A 21,672-nucleotide genomic window follows, 5' to 3' on the forward strand; every position below is an offset into this window, starting at 1 on the left:
TCCGGCCATCATGCAAGGGTTTTCTTGGGGATTTAGGATATTGGGGGGAAGGGGATGGTACGTGGCACATATTGCTGTTGGAGAGACCTAAACTATATCACTTTCCAGTTTTGTAGATGTGATAGGTGGCAAAACAATAGTGGCATATCACAAAACCCTGGCAGCCCTTCCCTGTCATTGCCCTCTAACAAGCTAAGTACTTGGGGAAGACTGAAAATTGTCATTAGATTTCCAATAGAGAAACCCAATTTGCATCCCAACATTCCCAGGTAACAACATACAGCGTACTTCTCATAAGAACCATAGGAGGCATGAAGACTACAATTTGCCACACTTGTCCTTTAGTGTCTCCCACAAGTCCTGAAAGACGTGCTGTTAGGTAATTTGGACATTCTGAATTCTCCCTCTGTGCACCCGACCAGGTGCCGGAATGTGGCGACTAGGGGCTTTTCGTAGTAACTTCATTGCAGTGTTAATGTAAGCCTACTTGTGGCAATAATAAAGATCATTATATCATCATTAATGAGCACAGGAACCAACAAAGATAACAAGGGACAATAATATGCCTTAAGTGACACATAATGCCCTCAATGTGGAAACCAATGAAAAATGGTAACAACAGGGCATCCTGTATGAGTTGGGCACTATTGCCAATCTGCTGGTGGAATGAAGGGGTCTGCTGATAGCAATTTCTAGGCTACTGCATTGAAATACTCTTCAAAATTAAGCATGTTTTCAATAGCAGTTGAATTCAAATGCTGCAGGATAAATTATTGGATCTATAACCACAGCTTTATTCTTAAATGACTTCACAGTTGCATTGAACTGTGGCTTACATCACATACTTTTTATTACTCTGACCTAAATGGCTGGAAGGGTGTGAGCCAGAATGGTTATCATTAAGTGCAGTGTGTAGACCAACACAAGAGAGTTATTTATTTTATCTGTACACATGAACTACAGGAAACCTGATAGCAGCCCTTGGACGTTAGACCCATTCCCTCACTAATAATACCTAATGGATACCTTATGTATTCTGTATTTGAATGTGATTCTGATTTTTGTTTTAAATATCAATTCCCAGTGTTCAAACAGTGCCTCTACAGATACTGGGCTGAAAATCAGCAATGTTGTTTCTGCTGCGATAAGGTCAGCACTTCTGCCCACTCATGAATTACACTTCTACCCTGTCAGACTTCCCAGGATTGGCTCAACTTTGTCGACCAAAAGTGTATCCCTCATAGAACATGGGAGTGAATTACTGTGAAGGGGGAGGGGGCAAACTAGTTGCAGGGTTTAAAAGCCTGTCAGAACCTACAGATCGCATGCAGCACATTTATATTTTACTTCAGAGGGCTCGGTGTTGCAAAAATGTCTGGAGCGATGTTTCAGCAAAGATAACGATCTCAGAATTTACCTTACCCTGTTCCTGTTCCCAGTGAAGTGGATTCTGCCTTTGTTATTAGCATAGGAGAGGCTGATGCAGGGGGACTGCTGGAGTGTATAATGGAAAGGATGACAGGCAAAATAGACAAGTCATTCTCCAGTGCTGGCTGCCGATTCAGAACAGGCCAATATGTGAGCTTTTTCTCACTATTTCCACACATATATTCACTGATCTGAGGAAAGAATAGTTCACACGTATGTTCCTGTAGCCAGGCACCAATTTATTTTTAATTTTTAACCTGTCTTGTAACAATTTCCTGTCTTACATATTTGGCTTTCTATGCCATTTAGAAGTTCAAACGTGCTGAATGTTTCCCGATACTGCACTAGCCCAGAAGACGTTGGCCGAAATCTAACGGTCCCGCCCGACTTGGGACACAATGTGGCGGGTAAATCTCGCGAGAGGCCTTTATGCCTCGCCATGTCTCTTCCCGGCTTGATACACCTCGCGAGATTTATTTTAAAAACGTGGCTACTGCAGTCAAAAGCGCTCTAATCCTGGCTTTTAACCCTTAAATTGTCAAATGTTTATAACCCAACATATTTAAAATCTTGCATTTGTCGCAGGGTGGGATGCATGAGTTGGTATTGTTGGCATGGAGGGTATGAGGGACTTTGGGGTCTGGGGGTGAGGGAGTGTGAGGGTGAGGGCTAAAATGCTTAACAATTTATTTTACTGAGGTGGGTCCAGTGAGTAGGGAAATTTCCCAACTTGAGCTACCACTTGGTAGCCAAAGTCAGGCCCCTAGTGTCAGTTTCTGAACGTGCGCTGACAACATCCTGCTCTACCTCACCATCACCTCCAACGTCTCTAAATGATCAGGCTGCTTAGTTGACATCCAATACTGGACCAGCAGAATATTCCTCCAACTAAATATTGGGAAGGACAAAACCATTGTCCCTGCCGCAAACTTTATTCCCTAGCCACTGACTTCAATCCCTCGCCCCGGAAAATGTCTAAGACTGAACCAGACTTATGGCAACTTTGTTGTCATCCATGATCCTGGGATGAGCTTCAGAGCACATATCCATCCCTTCACCTAATTCCGCTTCCATAACGTCACCTGAGTCTGTCCCTGTCTCGGTGTAACTGCTGCTGAAACTCTCATTCATGCCTTTGTCACCTCTAGACTTAACTTTTCCAATGCATTCCTGGCTGACCTCCTGTCTTTCACCCTGCTTAAATGTGAAGCTATCCGAAACTCTGCTGCCCTTGTCCTAACCATTACCAGCTCATATTCACCAAGTACTTCCGTGTTCGCTGGCTTATATTGGTTTCCAGGCAAATAGCAGCACGGTTTCAAAATTCTGTTTTCAAATTCCTCAGTGAACTCACCCCATCCTATCTTTGTAACGTTCATCCCTACAATTCTCCGAAGTATCTGCACCCATCCAACTCCGATCTCTTGTGCATTGACCAACTGTGCCTTCATGGCCAAGGTCCTAAGTTCTGGAATTTCTCTTTGACTCTTCATTTGCCTTTCTGGCTTCAAGTCACTTTTTAAAAACTGGCCTCTTTAGTCATGACCTAAACAGTTTTTTCTGGCTCAATGGCAAATTTTGTTTGATAACACTTATGTGAAGTTCCTTGAGATACTTTACTAAGTTAAAGGCCCTGTATAAATGCAAGCTGATTTTTAGTATTCTAAGTCTTGTTCTTTGTAATCTATTCATAGATATCAGTCAAGTTTCTAAACTCAACAAAGATAAATCTTCTCCTGAATAAGTACAGAACTGACAACCGATATAAGGACTACTATGTGAATTTGGTAAGCAGTGAGCCACTTGTACAAAAATCTGCATTCATTGTGTTGTTGACTCTGACTGTTTATATAGCATTTTTCGATGAGCAACAGAATTTTACATAAACAGTAGTTTGTTTTTTGCAGTGGGTTCTGCTTGTCACCATGAAGTTTTAGGTTCTCCATTATTAGTTATTGTACTTAAAACAGAAGAATACTTTGAATGCCAAACTCTAGACTTTGGTTCATAAGTGTTGAAAATCTAATTAGTGTAGTTCTTGCAGGAACACTTAACTTGCTTATAGTAAATTCCTGCATAATCCATAATATGATTGTGCATCACCTTTGTTTCAGTCTATTATGGGATAGTTAAATCATTCTGCTATTATTACCCGTCATGTTCTCTGAACTGTCTACAGTTTGCTCTCTCAATTTCCAATTTTGGCTCAGTTCAAGCGTCAGATCAAGCCCAAGTGAAGTGTAACGTCTTTTCTTGTCAGCTTGGATCTTGTATGTCTCTCTTGTGGAGACCATGAATTGGCTTCAATTTGAATTAGTCTTTGGAGCAAGCAATGAGCTGGATTAAGGGCTTGTTCTGTCCACTCTGTGCATTGACTTTGTAATATTAAGAATGGAATAAAAATTATAGTGCACACTGAGCACTGTATGATTTGTCTTCTGATTTCTTAACTCTATTTATAAGCATTTCATATTGTCATAACCCATTGGACATTGTTACATTTTAAGGCTATGATAGAATCCTTTATTAATGCAACCAGTCCCACGCCCCCCATGATTCTCTCTTTCCCTGAAAATGTATAACCATGAATATTAAATACATAAGATGCATCTCCCTCTGGGCATGTTGGTGAGTTGGATGCAGTAAAATAATTTAGGTATTGAGATCCCATTACTAATCTTGCTGAACATTCCAGAATCCAATGGTCAACTTTGATTAGCAGGTTGGATCTAGACTGAAATAATTATACTCCACAAGACACAAATTTGCTCTGAATGTTTCAATGGACTCCATTCCTTTTTCTTCATTTGAGAGCCTCTGGTTTCTATTTAAATGATACTCTGAATGTTGCGTGTTTCATAGGCCTCATTGCAACCTTTCTGATTCCTCTCATAAATCTAATTAAAGAGAATTAGTATAGTTTACCATTTGATATGGCAGTGGAATTTTACTACATTTAACGACAGCAAATTGAACTAACCTTGTGTTTAGCCGTAATTATGTCTGAATCTCAAACTTCCAGCAGTTGAGGACAATAAGAAGCATTCCGTTTTATGAGAACTCAAATATTTCCCTTTGGTCAGTTTTATTCCTAGGATATTCACTTTATTCCTCATGCCGATTATGAGGTGCATAACTAACCAGCAGTTTTAGTTAGAAACTTTTCATTGATAAGTGTTTTCTTTCCTGTTAGTTCTTCTGTCATGAGCAATCTCAGCCAAGATTTCACCTCACTAATGCACGATACTATCATAGCCTACAAGGCAAGTAGAGATAGGGAAGAGAGGGTGGCCAGGCAACAGCAAGTGGACTCCATTCTGGAAGTCAATTGAAAGTACTCCGAGGCCCCGACCATAAGGCTTCTGGTGGAGAGGAAAAAGCTGTAAATGGACTTTAACCTGCTATCCACTAGGAAAGCAGTGTACCAACGCCACCAGTCACGGGGGACCTTCTACAAACACGGAGACGAGGCTGGCTGCCTATTGGCTCACCCGCTGAGAAAGCAGGCAGCCACGAGGGAAATAGTGCAGGTTAAGGATAGCAGAGGCAGACTGATAACAGAGCCAAAGAAGGTCAATCGGGCATTCGAGACCTTCTAACGGAGACTGTACGCCGCCGAGCCCCCCGACGGGGATGCGGGAATGAAACAGTTGCTAGACAGACTGGAACTACCAGTTGTGGGGGAAGACAGACAGGGGGAGCTGGAAGCACCAATAGACCTGGGAGAAATCATGGAGAGCATCAGCTCCATGCAGATGGGGAAGGCACTGGGACCCGATGGGTTCCTGGCGGACTGCTACAAAAATCTTGCACCAGTCCTGGCCCCACACCTAAGGAACATGTTCACAGACTCACTGGCAGGGGGCACCCTGCCCCCCACGCTAGCGCAGGCCCCAATCTCACTAATACCCAAAAAAGAGAAAGACCTGATGGAATGGATCATACAGCCCCATTTCACTGCTGAACATAGATGCAAAAATACTCACAAAGGTCCTGGCCAAAAGGACCTGGAGGGCTGCGTACCAGAAGTGGTCACAGAGAACCAAACGAGCTTTGTCAAGGGTAGGCAGCTCACAGCTAACATCAGGCGGCTGCTGTATGTAATAATGACTACCCACTTTGCCGGGGAGAGAACACCAAAGGTCATTGTCTCCCTGGACGCAGAAAAGGCCTTCGACAGAGTCAAATGGAACTACCTCCTCGAGGTACTGGAACGGTTTGGGCTAGGAGCGGGATTCACCGCCCGCGTGAGGCTCATGTACAACACTCCCAAAGGAAGTGTCTGAACTAACACCACCAGCTCTGAAATTCTTCCAGCTACAGAGAGGAACAAGACAGGGTTGCCCCTGTCCCCACTCTTGTTCGTGCTAGCGATTGAACTCCTGGCAATAGCCCTGTGGGAAACAAAAAGATGGAAGGGAATCTGGAGAGGAGACAGAGAGCACAGAGTCTCACTCTATGCAGATGACCTGCTCCTCTATGTCTCGAAGCCACAGGAGGGACTGAAGGCAATACTGCAAAAACTGAAAGAGTTTGGAACCTTCTTGGGCTACTAACTTAACCTGGGCAAAAGTGAGGAATTCCCAGTGAAACCAAAAGGGGGAGGGACAGAGCTGGAGAGGCTCCTGTTTAAAACGGCCAGAACAGATTCCGGTACCTGGGGATCCAGATAGCCAGATATTGGACACAGATCCACAAGTGGAAACTGACCAGCCTGGTGGAGGAAGTAAGAAGGGACTTTCAACGGTGGGGCTCACTCCCACTCTCCCTGGCGGGAAGAGTGCAGACGATCAAGGTGAACATACTGCCAAGGTTTCTCTTCCTGTTTAGATCCATCCTGATCTTTATCCCCAAGACCTTTTTCCAAAACATAGACAGGCTAATCATAGCATTTGTGTGGGGGGCAAGAACCCAAGAATTCCTAAACCAACACTGCAAAGAGGGAAAGTTAGAGGGAGCCTGGCTCTACCGAACCTGCAATACTACCACTGGGCAGCAACGGCAGAAAAAGTGAGGGGATGGGTACAAGAACCCGACACAGATTCGGTACAAATGGAGGAGGCATCCTGTAAAGGAAGAACCCTCCGGGCCCTGGCCACAGTAGCATTCCCATCCTCCTCAAGGTACACAACAAGCCCAGTGGTAGCGGCCAAACTGAGAACGTCCCTTATGGACCCCATCTGTGGCAATCACAGATTCCCCCCAGCCATGCTAGATAACACCTTCAAAAGATGGAGGCGGGTCGGGGGCACACTGACGATCGGGGACTTCTACGTAGGGCGCAGACTGGCGACACTGGATGAACTGACGAGGAAGTGGAAACTCGCAAGACGACAGGAATTGGGACACCTTCAAATAAAGCACTTGCTCCACAAAGAGACAGTAGGGTACCCCGGGGCCGCAGAAAGCACATTATTAGAGTACCTGAAAGGGGTGGCTATGTGGGAAAATATACAGACAGCTGCTTGACAGAGCCCAAACACCACTGGACGGGACCAGACAAAAATGGGAGGACGAACTGGGGACAGAGGTAGGATCGAGACTCTGGAGCGAAGCACTGAGCAGGGTGAGCTCCACCTCCTCCTGCGCAAGGCTAAGCCTAATGCAGCTCACAGTGGTGCACAGAGCGAACCTGACCAGAACCCAGATGAGCAGGTTCTTCCCGGAGGTGGAGGATAAATGTGAACGATGCCAGAGGGGCCCGGCCAACCACACCCACATGTTTTGGACTTGCCCCAAGCTTGCTGGATTCTGGACAGCCTTCTCTGAAACAATGTCCAAGGTTGTGGGGTGAGGGTGAAGCCATGCCCAATAGTGGCAATCTTCGGGGTATCAGAGCAGCCAGAGCTACACATGGGGAAGGGGGCCAATGCCCTCGCTTTCACTTCCCTAATCGCACGGCGGAGAATCCTGCTCAGCTGCCGATCGACGGCACCACCCAAAGCTGCAGACTTGCTTGATGACCACCTGGAGAAGATTAAGTACGCCATCTGAGGGTCAGAGGAAGGCTTCCTGGATACTTGGGGGCAGTTTGTCGGCCTGTTCCAAAATCTGTGCGAGGCCAGCAATGAGGAGTAACCGGGGATGGGGAATGGGGAAACCACAAGAGAAGAGGAAAGGTGCTGAAACCAATACGGGGGTGGGATGGGAGGAAGGGGTGATATCATAGACCGATCCAGAGGGCAGCAAAATGTACGGGCAGTTAGTCAAATAAAGACCAAACAAACCTCTCTGTAAAATAAAGCAAATTAGTGCGGGGAAGAAAAATGTAATGTATATAAGCAACAACTATTTATAAATATGAGAAAAGCCAATAAAAATATTTTCAAATAAAAACTAATGCACTACAGTATAAACCATGGAACCATACAAAGGTTATGGTGCACAAAGAGGCTATTCAGCCCATTGTGTCTATGCCGGCCAACAAGGAGAACAAAAAAAACTCGTCGCTTAGCACCTGGTCTGTAGTCTTGCAAATAAATAGCAGATGCAGGTGAATTTCAGGTGCCCACCACCCTCTAATCCCACTAATCCTTCTTACGTCTATAAAGTTACTACAATTCAACAGCAAAAAGAAAAAAAATCTGAGTTATGCCTCATGTTCAGTTGGCAAATTATCTCCTTCTAAATGTACAGGACTTCAACAATTTGTTCCTCTCTTCTGGGTATGCTGATGTATAATTACTTCTTCACGTTTTAATTCTGAATCTTGGATCTTAATCAGCTGTAATAAGTATAATGTCAATTAGGTGGCAGCTTGCAATCATATTTGATTGCTTTCCAGGAAGCTTGAGAAAATCCCTGTTGTTTGGTCTATCTTATAGGACCTTTCCGCTGAACCTAGATAGCTTGATGTTAAGGTGGTGGAATTGGGCTCTGTTGTGTCAGTATCTGGGTGTGATCAGGCTCCCCGAAGTGTGGGAAATGGCATCTTTGACACATGCGCCCGCTTCTGATGGGAAGTGCAGCATCTTTGTAAAGGTGTCGCGCAAACACACACTGAGGATGCGATTCAGTTGCTTCGTTGCGGTTGAGCGATAGCCCGACGAGGCCGGTAAATGGCGGGAGAGAATCGCACCGGGCGCCGAAGTGTTTACAACGCAACAGGCCTGCCACTGTTGGCGAAAATGGGATCCCGCCGTAGCATGGCGAGAATTCAATAATCGCCACTTAAGCCTTATTTTCATACAATTAACAGGAACCACACCATATCCAACGGCCTCCCGAAATACATCGTCCTCCCCAGCAAGTGGTCACGCTGGCGCCGATTAATATCATCTTGAAAAACGTGAACCTGGCAGATGTGCTGCTGTGGGGAGCCGAGGAGGTGAGAAGCCATCTTTGCTCACAGGCAAAGAGCCTGGGGGCACTGGGCTTGCTACCCCTGTGCTTGGAGGGGGGGGTGGGCAACTGGGGGCGGGAGGTCCAACCTCAGATGGGGTGGGCCACCATCAGAGGATATTGGAGCTGTGGGGGGGGGGTCTCTGCTGGGGGGGCAATAATAATAATTATAATAACCGCTTATTGTCACAAGTAGGCTTCAATGAAGTTACTGTGAAAAGCCCCCAGCCGCTACATTCTGGTGCCTGTTCGGGGCGGCCAGTATGGGAATTGAACCCACGCTGCTGGTCTTGTTCTGCATTTTGTTCAACTGTGCTGATTTTGGATAGCTTCAGTCTGATATCTGAACAAAAATTCAATTCTATTTTTAACCATCTTTTTAAGACAGCCACTAACTATGATTGTTTCCTATTTGATAGCTTGTCTAGTTAATTTATGTTATCTGAAGATATCTGTCTTTTGTTGAGAATTGTCAATAGTCAGTTTTCCTCAGCTCTTTTGTTTATTGTCTATAGAAACCATACATCAACCAATCAGCAATGACAGTCCATGCTCATTTCTCTCTCCAACGAACTTACATAATTTTTCGAACACTGGGACTTCGACACTTGACTGTTGTTGACTTGAGGAACCGTGTCCTTGGAATAATTACTCGGAAAGATCTGATGGCATTCCGACTTGAAGAGAAACTGCTTCAATCTGAGAATCTGGAATCAGACAATGATAGAAGATAAAAAAAAAGCTTCCTGGTGGAAACTTTCACATCTTACCCTGCCTGTGTAGAACACAAACCTCATTAAGAGGGAAAAGTAATTCTAATTGTATGAATTGTTTATGATAAGTTTTCCATAGAACATCCTCACAGCTTTGAAGCTCTCCTTTTGAATTTTGCTTTGTAATCACCATTTTCAGGGTTCCTCCAAACAGCCCCGTCAACATCCATTTTGACCGGCTGTTTATTCGGGTGATTAGGGTTTATTAGGGAGATTATCTTCTTCAGAAGATATTCCACGAGGAGGAATGTCTCTTTACCAGCCTTGTAAAGAGGAATTGCAAAATGAATTTCCTGTGTGTTAATATTTTTCACAATTGTTAGCTATATAATTTCAATTAATGCCCATCTTCCCACATATATTAACTCTCAATTATGCACGTCATCTCTTAATGACAGTGGATTGCAATTTTTGTATGTGAATATATATAAAAATATACATAGAAAATAGAAGCAGGAGGAGGCCATTCGGTTCTTTGTGCCTGCTCCGCCATTCATTATAACCATGGCTAATCACCAAGTTCAGTACCCTGATCCCGCCTTCCCCCCATATCCCTTGATCGCTTTAGCCCCAAGAGCTATTTCCTTCTTGAAATTACATAACATCTTGGCCTCAACTACTTTCTGTGGTAGTTCCTCAGTTTTACCAATCTCTGGGTGATGACATTTCTTCTCACCTGAGTCCTAAAAGGTTTACCCCCTATCCTCAAGCTGTGACCCCTAGTTCTGGATTCCCCCACCATCGGGAACATTCTTTCCGAATCTACCCTGTCTAATCCTGTTGGAATTTTGTAAATTTCTATAAGATCCCCTCTCACTCTTCTAAACTCCAATGAATATAATCCGAACCAATTTAGTCTCTCCTGAGATGACACTCCTGCCATTCCAGGAATCAGCCTGGGAATTCTTTGCTGCTCTCCCTCCATTGCAAGATCTTTCTTCCTTAGGTGAGGGGACTAAAACTGCATACAATAGTCCAGGTGTGGCCTCACCAATGCCCTATATAATAGTGTGATTTGTTGTAGATTAGCAATGGGTTTAAAGTCTTTTTGGGGAGAAAACAGTATGGGCAGTGCTCACATTCTTAGCCCTCAGTTTCTGTAATTGTTGTAAAATAATCTGGGATAAATCTGGCAGCACGGTAGCATTGTGGATAGCACAATGGCTTCACAGCTCCAGGGTCTCAGGTTCGATTCCGGCTTGGGTCACTGTCTGTGCGGAGTCTGCACATCCTCTCCGTGTGTGCATGGGTTTCCTCCTGCAGGTGCTCCGGTTTCCTCCCACAGTCCAAAGATGTGCAGGTTAGGTGGATTGGCCATGATAAATTGCCCTTAGCGTCCAAAATTACCCTTAGTGTTGGGTGGGGTTACTGCGTTATGGGGATAGGGTGGAGGTGTTGACCTTGGGTAGGGTGCTCTTTCCAAGAGCCGGTGCAGACTCGATGGGCCGAATGGCCTCCTTCTGCACTGTAAATTCTATGATAAATGATATGAAATGCTTAACAAGATGTTACAAGTTACAGGAAAAATACTATGTTTAGAAAAACAACTGTTCCCTTAAATTAATCAAATTAGAGCTGCATAAGTAAACAACATTAATTTTCCCTTTGAAACTGCCTCGACCTGTCAATCAAAAGACTTTTGAAAGTCAATGGTTCATGAAATAACATTTTAAAAATGCAGTTCAAAGATTTTAGGCTTCTAAACTTGCAGACAGGTTTCAATACTTTAAAGGGCAATGAAATTGACTAGGAAAATAACACTGCAAAGTTTACCACCACATTAAAGGGAATACTTTTACCTTCATCTCACAGATCTTTGAATTTAGCACATTGGCAGGCATTTTAAAGGGTTTAAGGCCTCAGATGGGAACTCTTTCACTTTATTATTAGATAACTGTATTTGGAGACATTAACAAACTGTTTAAAGGGTTTAAAGGCTGCAGGATGGAAAAGCAGCCAAATGGCCCCGTCCCAGGAAAGACCCCTGATGAGCTCCAGCCGAGCACAAGCCACCCTGTCCTTCGGCTCCCATGAATGCACCCTGGAGGCAGTTGTACAGAGGGTGCTGACCCCATTGCCACCCTTCGGACTGCAAAGTTAGCACTGCCATGGGGTGGGTTCTGAAGGGAATGGAATTGGGTGGGAGTGAGGTGGGGCTGAAGAAGGGTTTGTGGGGGCTGATGGGGGGGAGGCTGGGGGTGCTGAAGGGGAGTAATGAGGGGGGAGGCCCGTGCCAGCAGCATTCTGAGATTGGGATGCCCTTTAAAACTGGCACTCAGATGTTTAATGAGCGGAACCTGTGGAGAGATTAAGTCCCACCTTTCTCAGGTCCAGCGAGAATCCTGGTGTGCAATTGAATGGTATGTTGGGCTGGTGCAGGAATCACTCTGGTTTAATCTCCGATCAGGAGAATTGCGCCCTCTGTCTCTCCCACAGTCTCTCTCTCTCACACACTCACTCACTGTCCCTCTCACACAGCCTTTCATTTTTAGACAAAGTCGCTCTCCCATACACACACTCTCTCCCACACACACACGCTCTCTCTCTCCTACACATTGGCCAAGATTTTCTGAGCCCATTGAGGTAGAACCCACTGGATGAGATTCGACAGCCCATGCCAAACGTCCATTGACATTCGGTGGACTGGATGATTCTAGTGGCAGGCAGGGCTGGAAAATCCTGCCAATTCTCTCTCTCTCTTTCCCAAACAATCACTCTCTCACATCCCTGGGCAGCGACTCTCTTCATCTTCACCCCGTCTCTTCAGCCGTCCGCACCATTGTCTCCAGCCTCTTCTAGCAGGGTGTTCAGTCTCCCCCTCCACCCAGCCTGGCCCGGCAGTCAGCCTCCTCCCCTGGCCTGGATGACAGGTAGCACGGTAGCATAAGTGGCGAGCACTGTGGCTTCACAGCGCCAGGGTCCCAGGTTCGATTCCCTGCTGGGTCACTGTGCGGAGTCTGCACATTCTGCCCGTGTCTGTGTGGGTTTCCCCCGGGTGCTCCTGTTTCCTCCCACAGTCCAAAGACATGCAGGTTAGGTGGATTGGCCATGATAAATCGCCCTTAGTGACCAAAATGGTTGGGAGGAGTTATTGGGTTGCGGGGATAGGGTGGAAGTGGGGGCTTAAGTGGGTTGGTGCAGACTTGATGGGCCAAATGGCCTCCTTCTGCACTGTATGTTCTATGTTCTCCCCGCTCGGCCTGGCCTGGCCCGGACTGGCAATCAGCCCCTCCCATGACCTGGCCCTGGCCCGCCATTGTGGCTACCTCCGGGGCCACAATGGGGGGCTTTGGGAGCCACATCTGGCCCGTGGGCTGCGTGTTGGACAAGCCTGGTGTAAAAGATGTAACGCAAAGCCCATGCATGATGCTAATCAAGTTTTAAATATATACAGCTTGTTTCATTTTATAGCATCAATATTTTACAATCTGCTTTGCTGTTTTACATTGACTTGTATTAATTTGCTTCATTTTATTTGATATAATGTTTGTTAAATTATGAAAATTGAAAGTATTAAGAAATTTTTACTTTAATGTGAAAATATATTAAGAAATCATGCTAATATTTATTTTGCTACTTAGGAAAGGCAATTTGGATTAGCTCTTGGGGGATAAATAGCTTGTAGGAATTTGTGCAAAATCATTAAAATGATAACCTGTTTTGAATTCTTTTTGGGCAGTATTTTGCTGTATTAACTGGATCCCTGTAATCCTGGTCCTTGGGCAGGGTGAAAGGATGGATTATTGGACATTGCTGTTAACATGTGTGGGAGGTGCACTCACGAGAGAAGCACTCGGAAGTGAGTTACTGCCAAAGAGCTCTGGTAGTCTAGGCTGTTATTCGTGTCTTCCCACCTTCTCACTACTTTTAGTGGCACCTGTGGCATCTTCATCATCTTGTTGAAGGTCCGTCGAATCTGTAGAACCGCTACAGTGCAGAAGGAGGCTCTCCTGCCCCGACCCTCTGAAAGAGCACCCTACTTAGGCCCACTCCCCACCTATCTCCATAACCCCATCTAACCTGCACATCTTTGGACACTTAAGGGGAAATTTAGCATGGCCAAATCACCAAACCTGCACATCTTGGACTGTAGGGGAAACCCACGCAGACACAGGAAGAACATGTCTGGAGCACCCAGAGGAAACCCACGCAGACACAGAGAGAAAGTGCAAACTCCACACAGACAGACAGTCACCCAATGATGGATCCATTTGTTATCTCTGCTACAAAGCAAAGTTAGATAGTATACAGCAAATCACAATGATATCACTCACACTTGCTGGGCTGCAGTGGAGAAAACCATGGCCCAGGCCTTCCATTCTCTGGATCGTTGGAGGTGGTGCCACTGACCCAAGATGCACGTTGGCATCTCGCTATAGTCCCGACCTCTTCTAAATGGCCAGGAAGCTTCAACTTCTAATGGGCAATTCCCCTGCTCCCCAGCACCCTCCACAAATGTCTCCAGCTTCGGGCTAAGAGCCTGAAACTTCAAACAGTTCTGTGGGACTTACATGAATGGTTACCCAAGAAAGGTTAGATAGAAAAAGTCTCAGTCTAACTTCTGGGTATCTACACAACTGACTCACAACCACTCACACTGACACCCTGGCTACCCCCTGATCCATCTGCCACCCAGGCTCCCCTCTCGACCCGCCTTACCTCCTAACTCGTGCCCTGAAACCCCGACTCACTCCGACACCAAATACCTTCTGATCACCCCTACTGCCCAACTGATTACCCACATCCCTGACACCCAAACTAATCTGACCTGACCTGACTCCACCCCAGATCACCTGAAAACACCCTGACCCAAGACTACGCAACTAAAACTTGACTTATTGATCTGCTGATGTGAAATCAGATTCACTGAATGGGAGAATGTTCAAAGTAAACCAGCCAGAACAGCATACATCTGCAATTTAAAAAATCATCCAAGGCAACTATTTTGCCACTGGCAGACATCACTGAAAGGAAAGAAAGTGTCAGCAGCGCGGTAGCACAGTGGTTCACAGAAATGCTTCACAGCTCCAGGGTCCCAGGTCCCAGGTTCGAATCTCGGCTTGGGTCACTGTCTGTGTGGAGTCTGCACGTTCTCCCCGTGTGTGCGTGGGTTTCCTCTGGGTGCTCCAGTTTCCTCCCACAGTCCAAAGATGTGCAGGTTAGGTGGATTGGTCATGCTAAATTGCCCTTAGGGTCCAAATTGCCCTTAGTGTTGGGTGGGGTTACTGGGTTATGGGGATAGGGTGGAGGTATGGGCTTGGGTGGGGTGCTCCTTCCAAGAGCCGGTGCAGACTTGATGGGCCGAATGGCCTCCTTCTGCACTGTAAAATTCTATGAAACAGAGCCGATGAACCCTCTTAACTATTGAATATATTTTGAAACCTGCAGCACTGCAGTCCTGCTACATCCAAGTCACGAGTGGTGGATGGCAAGTAAGCAACTCACTGGAGCAGGAGGCTTCACAAATATCCCTGTGCCCAATGATGGCGGGGTGCCCGCCACATCAGTGCAAAGGGAAAGACTGAAGCATAAGCAATCATATTCAGCCAGAAGTGTCAAGTGGATGATAAGTGGATGATCCATCTGGGTCTCCTCCTGAGGTCCGCTGCATCATGTTACTTTCTTTTAATTCTTTCATGGGGCAACTGGGCATCACAGGCAAGTGCAGAATTTGTTGCCCATCCCTAATTGCCATTGAGCTGAGTCACTTGCTAGGCCACTTCAGAGGGCAGTTAAGAGTCAACCACATTGTGGATCTGGAGTCACACGTGGCCAGACTGGGTAAGGATGGAAGATATCCTTCCCGAAAGGACATTTATGAACCAGAGATGCGATTTTCCCATCATGTCGTGCCTGGCGCCATTCTGTGTGCTTTGGGTGAACCACAGGAGAGGCCCAAATCGAATGCAAAATATTTTGCAATTCACCTGTCCCGCTCCCAATGACGAGTTCCGAATCTCACCCCAAAATGGCGAGAAGGTCGTTTAGGCCAATTTGCAACCATTTAAATCTCATTGGCGAGATTCCAGCGGCCTCCGGGGGAGTCACCCATCCCAGGCGCCATTTAGTTCTCCTTAACAAAAACAGGAAGGCGCTGCAATGATTACTGAGGGGATGTGAGGAACTGAGTAGCGTGGAGCTGCTGCCCCAGTGCTTGGGGAGTGGGGAGGGGGTGCCTTCAGGAGGGTGCGGTTGTTCTTGGGGCTGGAGGTATCCAAGTTGGAAGTTGCCCCTGGGCCGGGAGGGGGGGCGGGGGGGGGGGGGGGGGGGGGGACTGAGGCCTTCGAGCCATCTCTAACTATTGTGGAGACCCATAACAGGGGCAAGAACAGCTACAGCCTGTCTGTCCTACCAGATACTTCCTGAAATTCAATTTCACTCCCTTTGACTGGGAGCAGCCTCTAACTTCACAGATGGAGGCTATTTCAAATGAGGAATTAGCCTTATTAGGTGTGATAGAACTTTACGCACCTGAACTCTCAAGTGTCTCCTCGAAGGAATAGATGCCATGTCTCAGAGGATGCCTGAACAGCGTGTCTGTACTCCAGGAACAGGAAGGGGTTCCACTCCTGAATGTTCAGATCATGTGTGTCCAATGCCTCAGGATCATTCATGTGTGTGAGCCCGTTACCCTGGGAGTGTGAAAGACAGCTATATCCTGGGGCACTTGGAGATTCCCCGGTGTCTTCAAGGACAACCCCAGGATGACGGGTTGGGTCATGGGGAACACAGAATACCCATTGAGGTTGTGGCTGATGACATCAGTGCAGAAGCCTGAAACCAAGGCGGAGATCCGGGGCTGGATTATCCATTGCAAGTCTACCTCGCTACCGCTGCCAGCGAGGACGGAGAATTTGATGCTCAGCTAAATCTCCATTTACTGTAATGGCAACGGAGAATCCCACTGGCATGAAGGAATGGAGAATAAAAGTCCCGATATAATGTGGCCCACGCTGCCACCCGTGCTGTCATTGAGCAGTGCATAGGGTTGCTCAAGCTCTGATGCCTAGACCACTCTAGTGGTGCTCTACAATACACTCCCCAGAGGGTCACCTACTTTGTGCAGGTCTGCTGTGCCCTCCACAATCTGGCACAACAGCAGCGCGACATGCTGGAGGAGGAGGAGATGGAGACGACCAGGAGGACTATAAAATATAAGACAGAATTAGGCCGCTGGTCTTGGAGCCTGGAGGAGTCGGAGGATGGAGGACAGGTGGCGGCAAGGGTCCAACATGCCAGGAGGACCAGCGATGCCCTCATAGTCTCTAAATTCTCCTCGGACGATCCATCAGCTCAGCACCATTCTTCACCCCCCCCCCCCCCCCACCCACACCCCATCCAACCAATCACTCCGCCCCCTCCCCAACCACCTGTTCCGCCCACCAAGGGTCCATGTAACATCACTCCAGAACACTGAAGTGTATTGAAAGTCAGAGAGATTTAGGTGTATAGGTCCACAGGTCCCTGAAAGGGGCAACACAGATGGAGAAGGTAGTCAAGAAGGCAGACGGTATGCTTGGCTTCATTGGCCGAGGCATTGAGTATAAGAATTGGCAAGTCATGTTGCAGCCGAATAGAACCTTAGTTAGGCCACACTTGGAATATAGTGTTCAATTCTGGTCACCACACTACCAGAAGGATGTGGAGGCTTTAGAGAGGGTGCAGAAGCGATTTACCAGGATGTTGCCTGGTATGGAGGACATTAGCTATGAGGAGCGGTTGAATAAACCCGGTTTGTTCTCACTGGAACGACGGAGGTTGAGGGGCGACCTGATAGAGGTCTACAAAATTATGAGGGGCATAGACAGAGTGGATAATCAGAGGCTTTTCCCCAGGGTAGAGGGGTCAATTACTGGGGGGCATAGGTTTAAGGCGCGAGGCGCAAGGTTTAGAGGAGATGTACGAGGCAGGTTTTTTACACAGCCTGGAACTCGCTGTCGGAGGAGGTGGTGGAAGCAGGGACGATAGTGACATTTAAGGGGTAGCTTGACAAATACATGAATAGGACAGGAATAGAGGGATACGGACTCCGGAAGCATGGAAGATTTTAGTTTAGACAGGCAGCATGGTCGACATGGGCTTGGATGGCCGAAGGGCCTGCTCCCGTGCTGCACTTTTCTTTGTTCTTTGTTTGTTTTTTGATGGGCCTGTGTTGGCACTGTCTGTGTGTACCTCACAAGGCAGGAGAGTGATGAGCACTCGCTGTGAGGAAAACTCTTGTGCTCCTCAGGATATGATCAAGTCTTTCTCCTGTCTTTCTGCTGGCAACCCGCTCACACCCATTCACATGACAGAGTCTGCAGTGGGGTCTTTTGATCTTGGATAACTGTGCCGGGAGCGGGGGGTGGCAAGGGATCAAAGTTTTGGGGTGCAGCCAGGCCCACTGTGGAGACTAACATGACTGAGGCTTCACATGTATGAAGTGTGACATGTTTTCATGGTGAACATGTTAATGTGACAGATTTCCATTCCCACCAGCTGTGGATAGTGACCTCACCAGTGCCCACTCAGTGCCTCTCATTTTTCTTGATCATCCGTGGTCTAGTGCTATGCCTAGGCCCGTCCCCAGGATACACAATAGTGTTGGAGGCAGCCTGTTGCTTTCCACATCCTATGGCCTTTGATGCTCTTGGCGGACTGGAGGATCTGGAGACGGAAGGCTCCAGCCGACTTGCCGATGTCACAGGCATCGCTATGCCACCTTGTTCAGCGCGCTTTCCTCGAGATGCACCAGTGTCAGGAGGAGGGTATTCAAAAGAACTGGAGACCACCATAGTCTCTTTCGTGGAAAGCCCCGGGTTGGGCTCCAGCACTTTCTCCTCCCTGGCGGTGCTTGTGGGCTCTACGTGAATCCATGGGATGGAGGGGCAGCTGGAGTGAGCTCCTGAAGCCTCTGAGCCATCTGCCGGTCCTGGAGGCTCCCTGTTATCTGCACCATGGCATTGACACTTTCAGCTTTTGTCCCCAGTGTCTGGGCCACACTTTGGAATGCCTCAGCAATGGCCACTTGTGCCTGAGACATGTCGCTCATCGGCAAAGACATGGGGCGGGATTCTCCGACCCCCCGTCGGGTTGGAGAATTGCCGAGGGGGGGGGGGGGGGGGCGGCGTGAATCCCGCTCCCGCCAGCCCCTGAATTATCCGTCACCGGAGATTCCGCCGGGGCGGGAATCGTGCCAGTCGGCGGCCGCTTGCAGCAGCCCCCCGGCGATTCTCCGGCCTGCGATGGGCCCAAGTCCCGCTGGTTCTATGCCAGTCTCGCCGGTGTAGATTAGACTAGGTCCCTTACCGGCGGGACCTGGCAGCGCGGGTGGGCTCCGGGGTCCCGGGGGGGGCGGGGCGATCTGGCCCCGGGGGGGGTGCCCCTACTCCGGTGGCCTGGCCCGTAATTCGGGTACACTGATCCGCGGGCGGGCCTGTGCCGTGGGGGCACTCTTTTCCTACACGTCGGCCGTGTCAGCCTCCGCGATGGCCGATGCATAGGTGAATCCCCGCGCATGCGTGGGAATGACGTCAGCAGCTGCTGACGCTCCCGCGCAAGAGCGGACTCGCGCCGGCCGTCAGAGTCCCTTCGGCCCCGGCTGGCATGGCGCCAAAAGCCTTCCACGCCAGGATTCCGCACCTTTGGGGCGGGCTGACACCGGAGTGGTTCATGCCACTCTGTCCTGCCGGGACCTCCCGCCCCGCCAGGTACGGGAGAATCCCGCCCATGATGTTGAGGCCCTCAGCCATGGTCATCACGGACTGAGCCATGCCTTGGACACAATCACTCAAGATGCGGATGTCGTGCTCCAGGTTTTCCACTGCGGTCAACACCCTAGTAGTGTTGGCTGTGTGCCACGTATTGCCGGTACAATCTCCTGAATCTGAAGGCTTTGGGACTTCTCCAATCGGCCTTACAATTGCTGGAATGTCACTGATACCCCCTCCTGAACGTTATCAGCTCTGGAAGAACCTTGTCCAGAGGCTTGACATCAGGCTGGGACCCGGCTAAGTCCTGGGAACCAGCAGACCTCCAAATGCTGACCCCCTTTAAATATCCTGCGTCCACCTGATGAACATCAGCAAATGCATGGTACTCACCAGGTAGTTCCCCCTAAGTCTGTCCACTAGTGCTGCACACCGAGATGTGTGTCTCTACATTGGTGGAAGGTGTGGGTAATGGCTGTGGTGCATCCCTGGTGTGCTCCTCGGAGCACTCCACCGAGATGTGTGTCTCTTGGAGCTCTCCACTGAGATCTTCTGTTGGGTGGCAGTGGGTGTACGATTCTGGATGGCCCAGCCTCATCAGATGATGATTCTGCATGTGAATGGACATATAGTGAGTGAGAGGGAAGAATCATTTTGTGGGACAGCAACGACTCACTTGAGACAGGTCATCTGGATGAAGGGACAGTGGATCCTCACCTCCCTGGCACTGGCCAGCCTGGCTCTCATTGCTCTCTCCTCGGGCAACCCCGCGATCTCCAATGCCTGTTCCTCATAGGAGGTGAGGACGTCGGACCTCTGCGATTCCTCCACCCATCTTCTTTCTTTCCCCCTTATTATGGGCTCTCTTCTGCGGGGACAAAGAGAGGGCATTGTAAGCTGCACGCTTGATGAGTTGGGAGTCTATAGCAGGTGGCATGTGTGGGTACGGCAGCTAGACCATGGAGTTCTGAGGAATAAGCTTGAAGATCGGATGTTGGGAGAGTGTAAGGGGTCAGCCAGAGGATTGAGGGGGAGGAGCGGATGGGGGTTTGGGAAACTGAGATGTGGCAGTTGGGACTGATGCCATGAGAAAGTGGTAACTTACCCTTGCAACTCGTTAGAGGTCGTTCATCTTCCGACATTTGACGGTGGCCCTCCTGGTCATGCTGCCCGCACAGATAGCTGTTGCCACTGCCTCCGAGCCGGCATTCCTGACCCTGCTACTGGTTTTCCGACCTCCTCGGGGGAACAGGTGCACTGCTTCTCATCCACGGCGTGGGGAAGCCTGGTCAGGTCAGCATCCCCAAAGCGAGGAGCAGGTCTCCGCACTGCCATCCTCCTGTCATGACTGGGAGTGAGTGCTGAGGGAGCATTTAAAAACAGCTCCCCTTTGTTAGCAGCGCACAGCCGAGGAACAAATCAGGTGAATCAGATGGTGAGGGAGCCAGGCATGTCGAGATTCAGGTACGGGCTGATGTTTGAGACAGCGAGGGAGCCAGGCATGCCGAGATTCAGGTAAATGCTGATGTTTGAGACAGCGAGGGAGCCAGGCATGCCGAGATTCACGTGCGGGCTGATGTTTGAGACAGCGAGGGAGCCAGGCATGCCGAGATTCACGTGCGGGCTGATGTTTGAGACAGCGAGGAAGCCAGGCATGCCGAGATTCAGGTACATGCTGATGTTTGAGACAGCGAGGGAGCCAGGCATACCGAGATTCAGGTACGGGCTGATGTTTGAGACAGCGAGGGAGCCAGGCATGCCGAGATTCACGTGCGGGCTGATGTTTGAGACAGCGAGGGAGCCAGGCATGCCGAGATTCAGGTACAGGCTGATGTTTGAGACAGCGAGGGAGCCAGGCATGCCGAGATTCAGGTACAGGCTGATGTTTGAGACAGCGAGGGAGCCAGGCATGCCGAGATTCAGGTACAGGCTCATGTTTGAGACAGCGAGGGAGCCAAGCATGCCGAGATTCAGGTACAGGCTGATGTTTTTTTTTAAATACAATTTTTATTGGAATTTTTTACAGAAAATATAAAACATAACGACAAACAATGAAATGCAACAAAATAACCCATAATAACCGTACCATCCCCAGACCGTATCGACGCATATATCCCATCCCCCACCCCCCCCAACCCCAATGAACAACAAAAGGACTTCAAAATAAATTTAAATTAAATAAACAAACATAGTCATCATCCGCCCCCCCACCTTTTCCCTCCCCCTTCCCCCCTCCCCCCCTCCCTCCCCCCCCCCCCCACCATTTCCCTCCCCCTTCCCCCCCTCCCCCCCCTCCCTCCCCCCCCCCCCCCGGGTTGCTGCTGCTACTGTCCCCGTACCCTATCGTTGAGCCAGAAAGTCGAGAAAAGGTTGCCACCGCCTAAAGAACCCTTGTACCGACCCTCTCAGGGTGAATTTGACCTTCTCTAGCTTAATAAAAC

The 21,672-nt window shown here is 48.5% G+C and overlaps 1 protein-coding gene across 1 annotated transcript in view; it reads left to right on the plus strand.

Moving 5' to 3' along the window:
- Nucleotides 1-9,503, plus strand: part of LOC119972934 (chloride channel protein C-like) — a 161,809-nt gene extending 152,306 nt beyond the window's left edge. Inside the window, exons 15-16 of the mRNA XM_038810469.1 lie at nt 3,123-3,215; nt 9,285-9,503. Coding sequence (XP_038666397.1) covers nt 3,123-3,215; nt 9,285-9,503 — 312 coding nt within the window. The remainder of the gene's footprint in view (nt 1-3,122; nt 3,216-9,284) is intronic.
- Nucleotides 9,504-21,672: the final 12,169 nt, after the last annotated feature.

This window comes from Scyliorhinus canicula, chromosome 10 (assembly GCF_902713615.1).
Source record: "Scyliorhinus canicula chromosome 10, sScyCan1.1, whole genome shotgun sequence".
In the NCBI taxonomy this organism is placed as follows: Eukaryota; Metazoa; Chordata; class Chondrichthyes; order Carcharhiniformes; family Scyliorhinidae; genus Scyliorhinus; species Scyliorhinus canicula.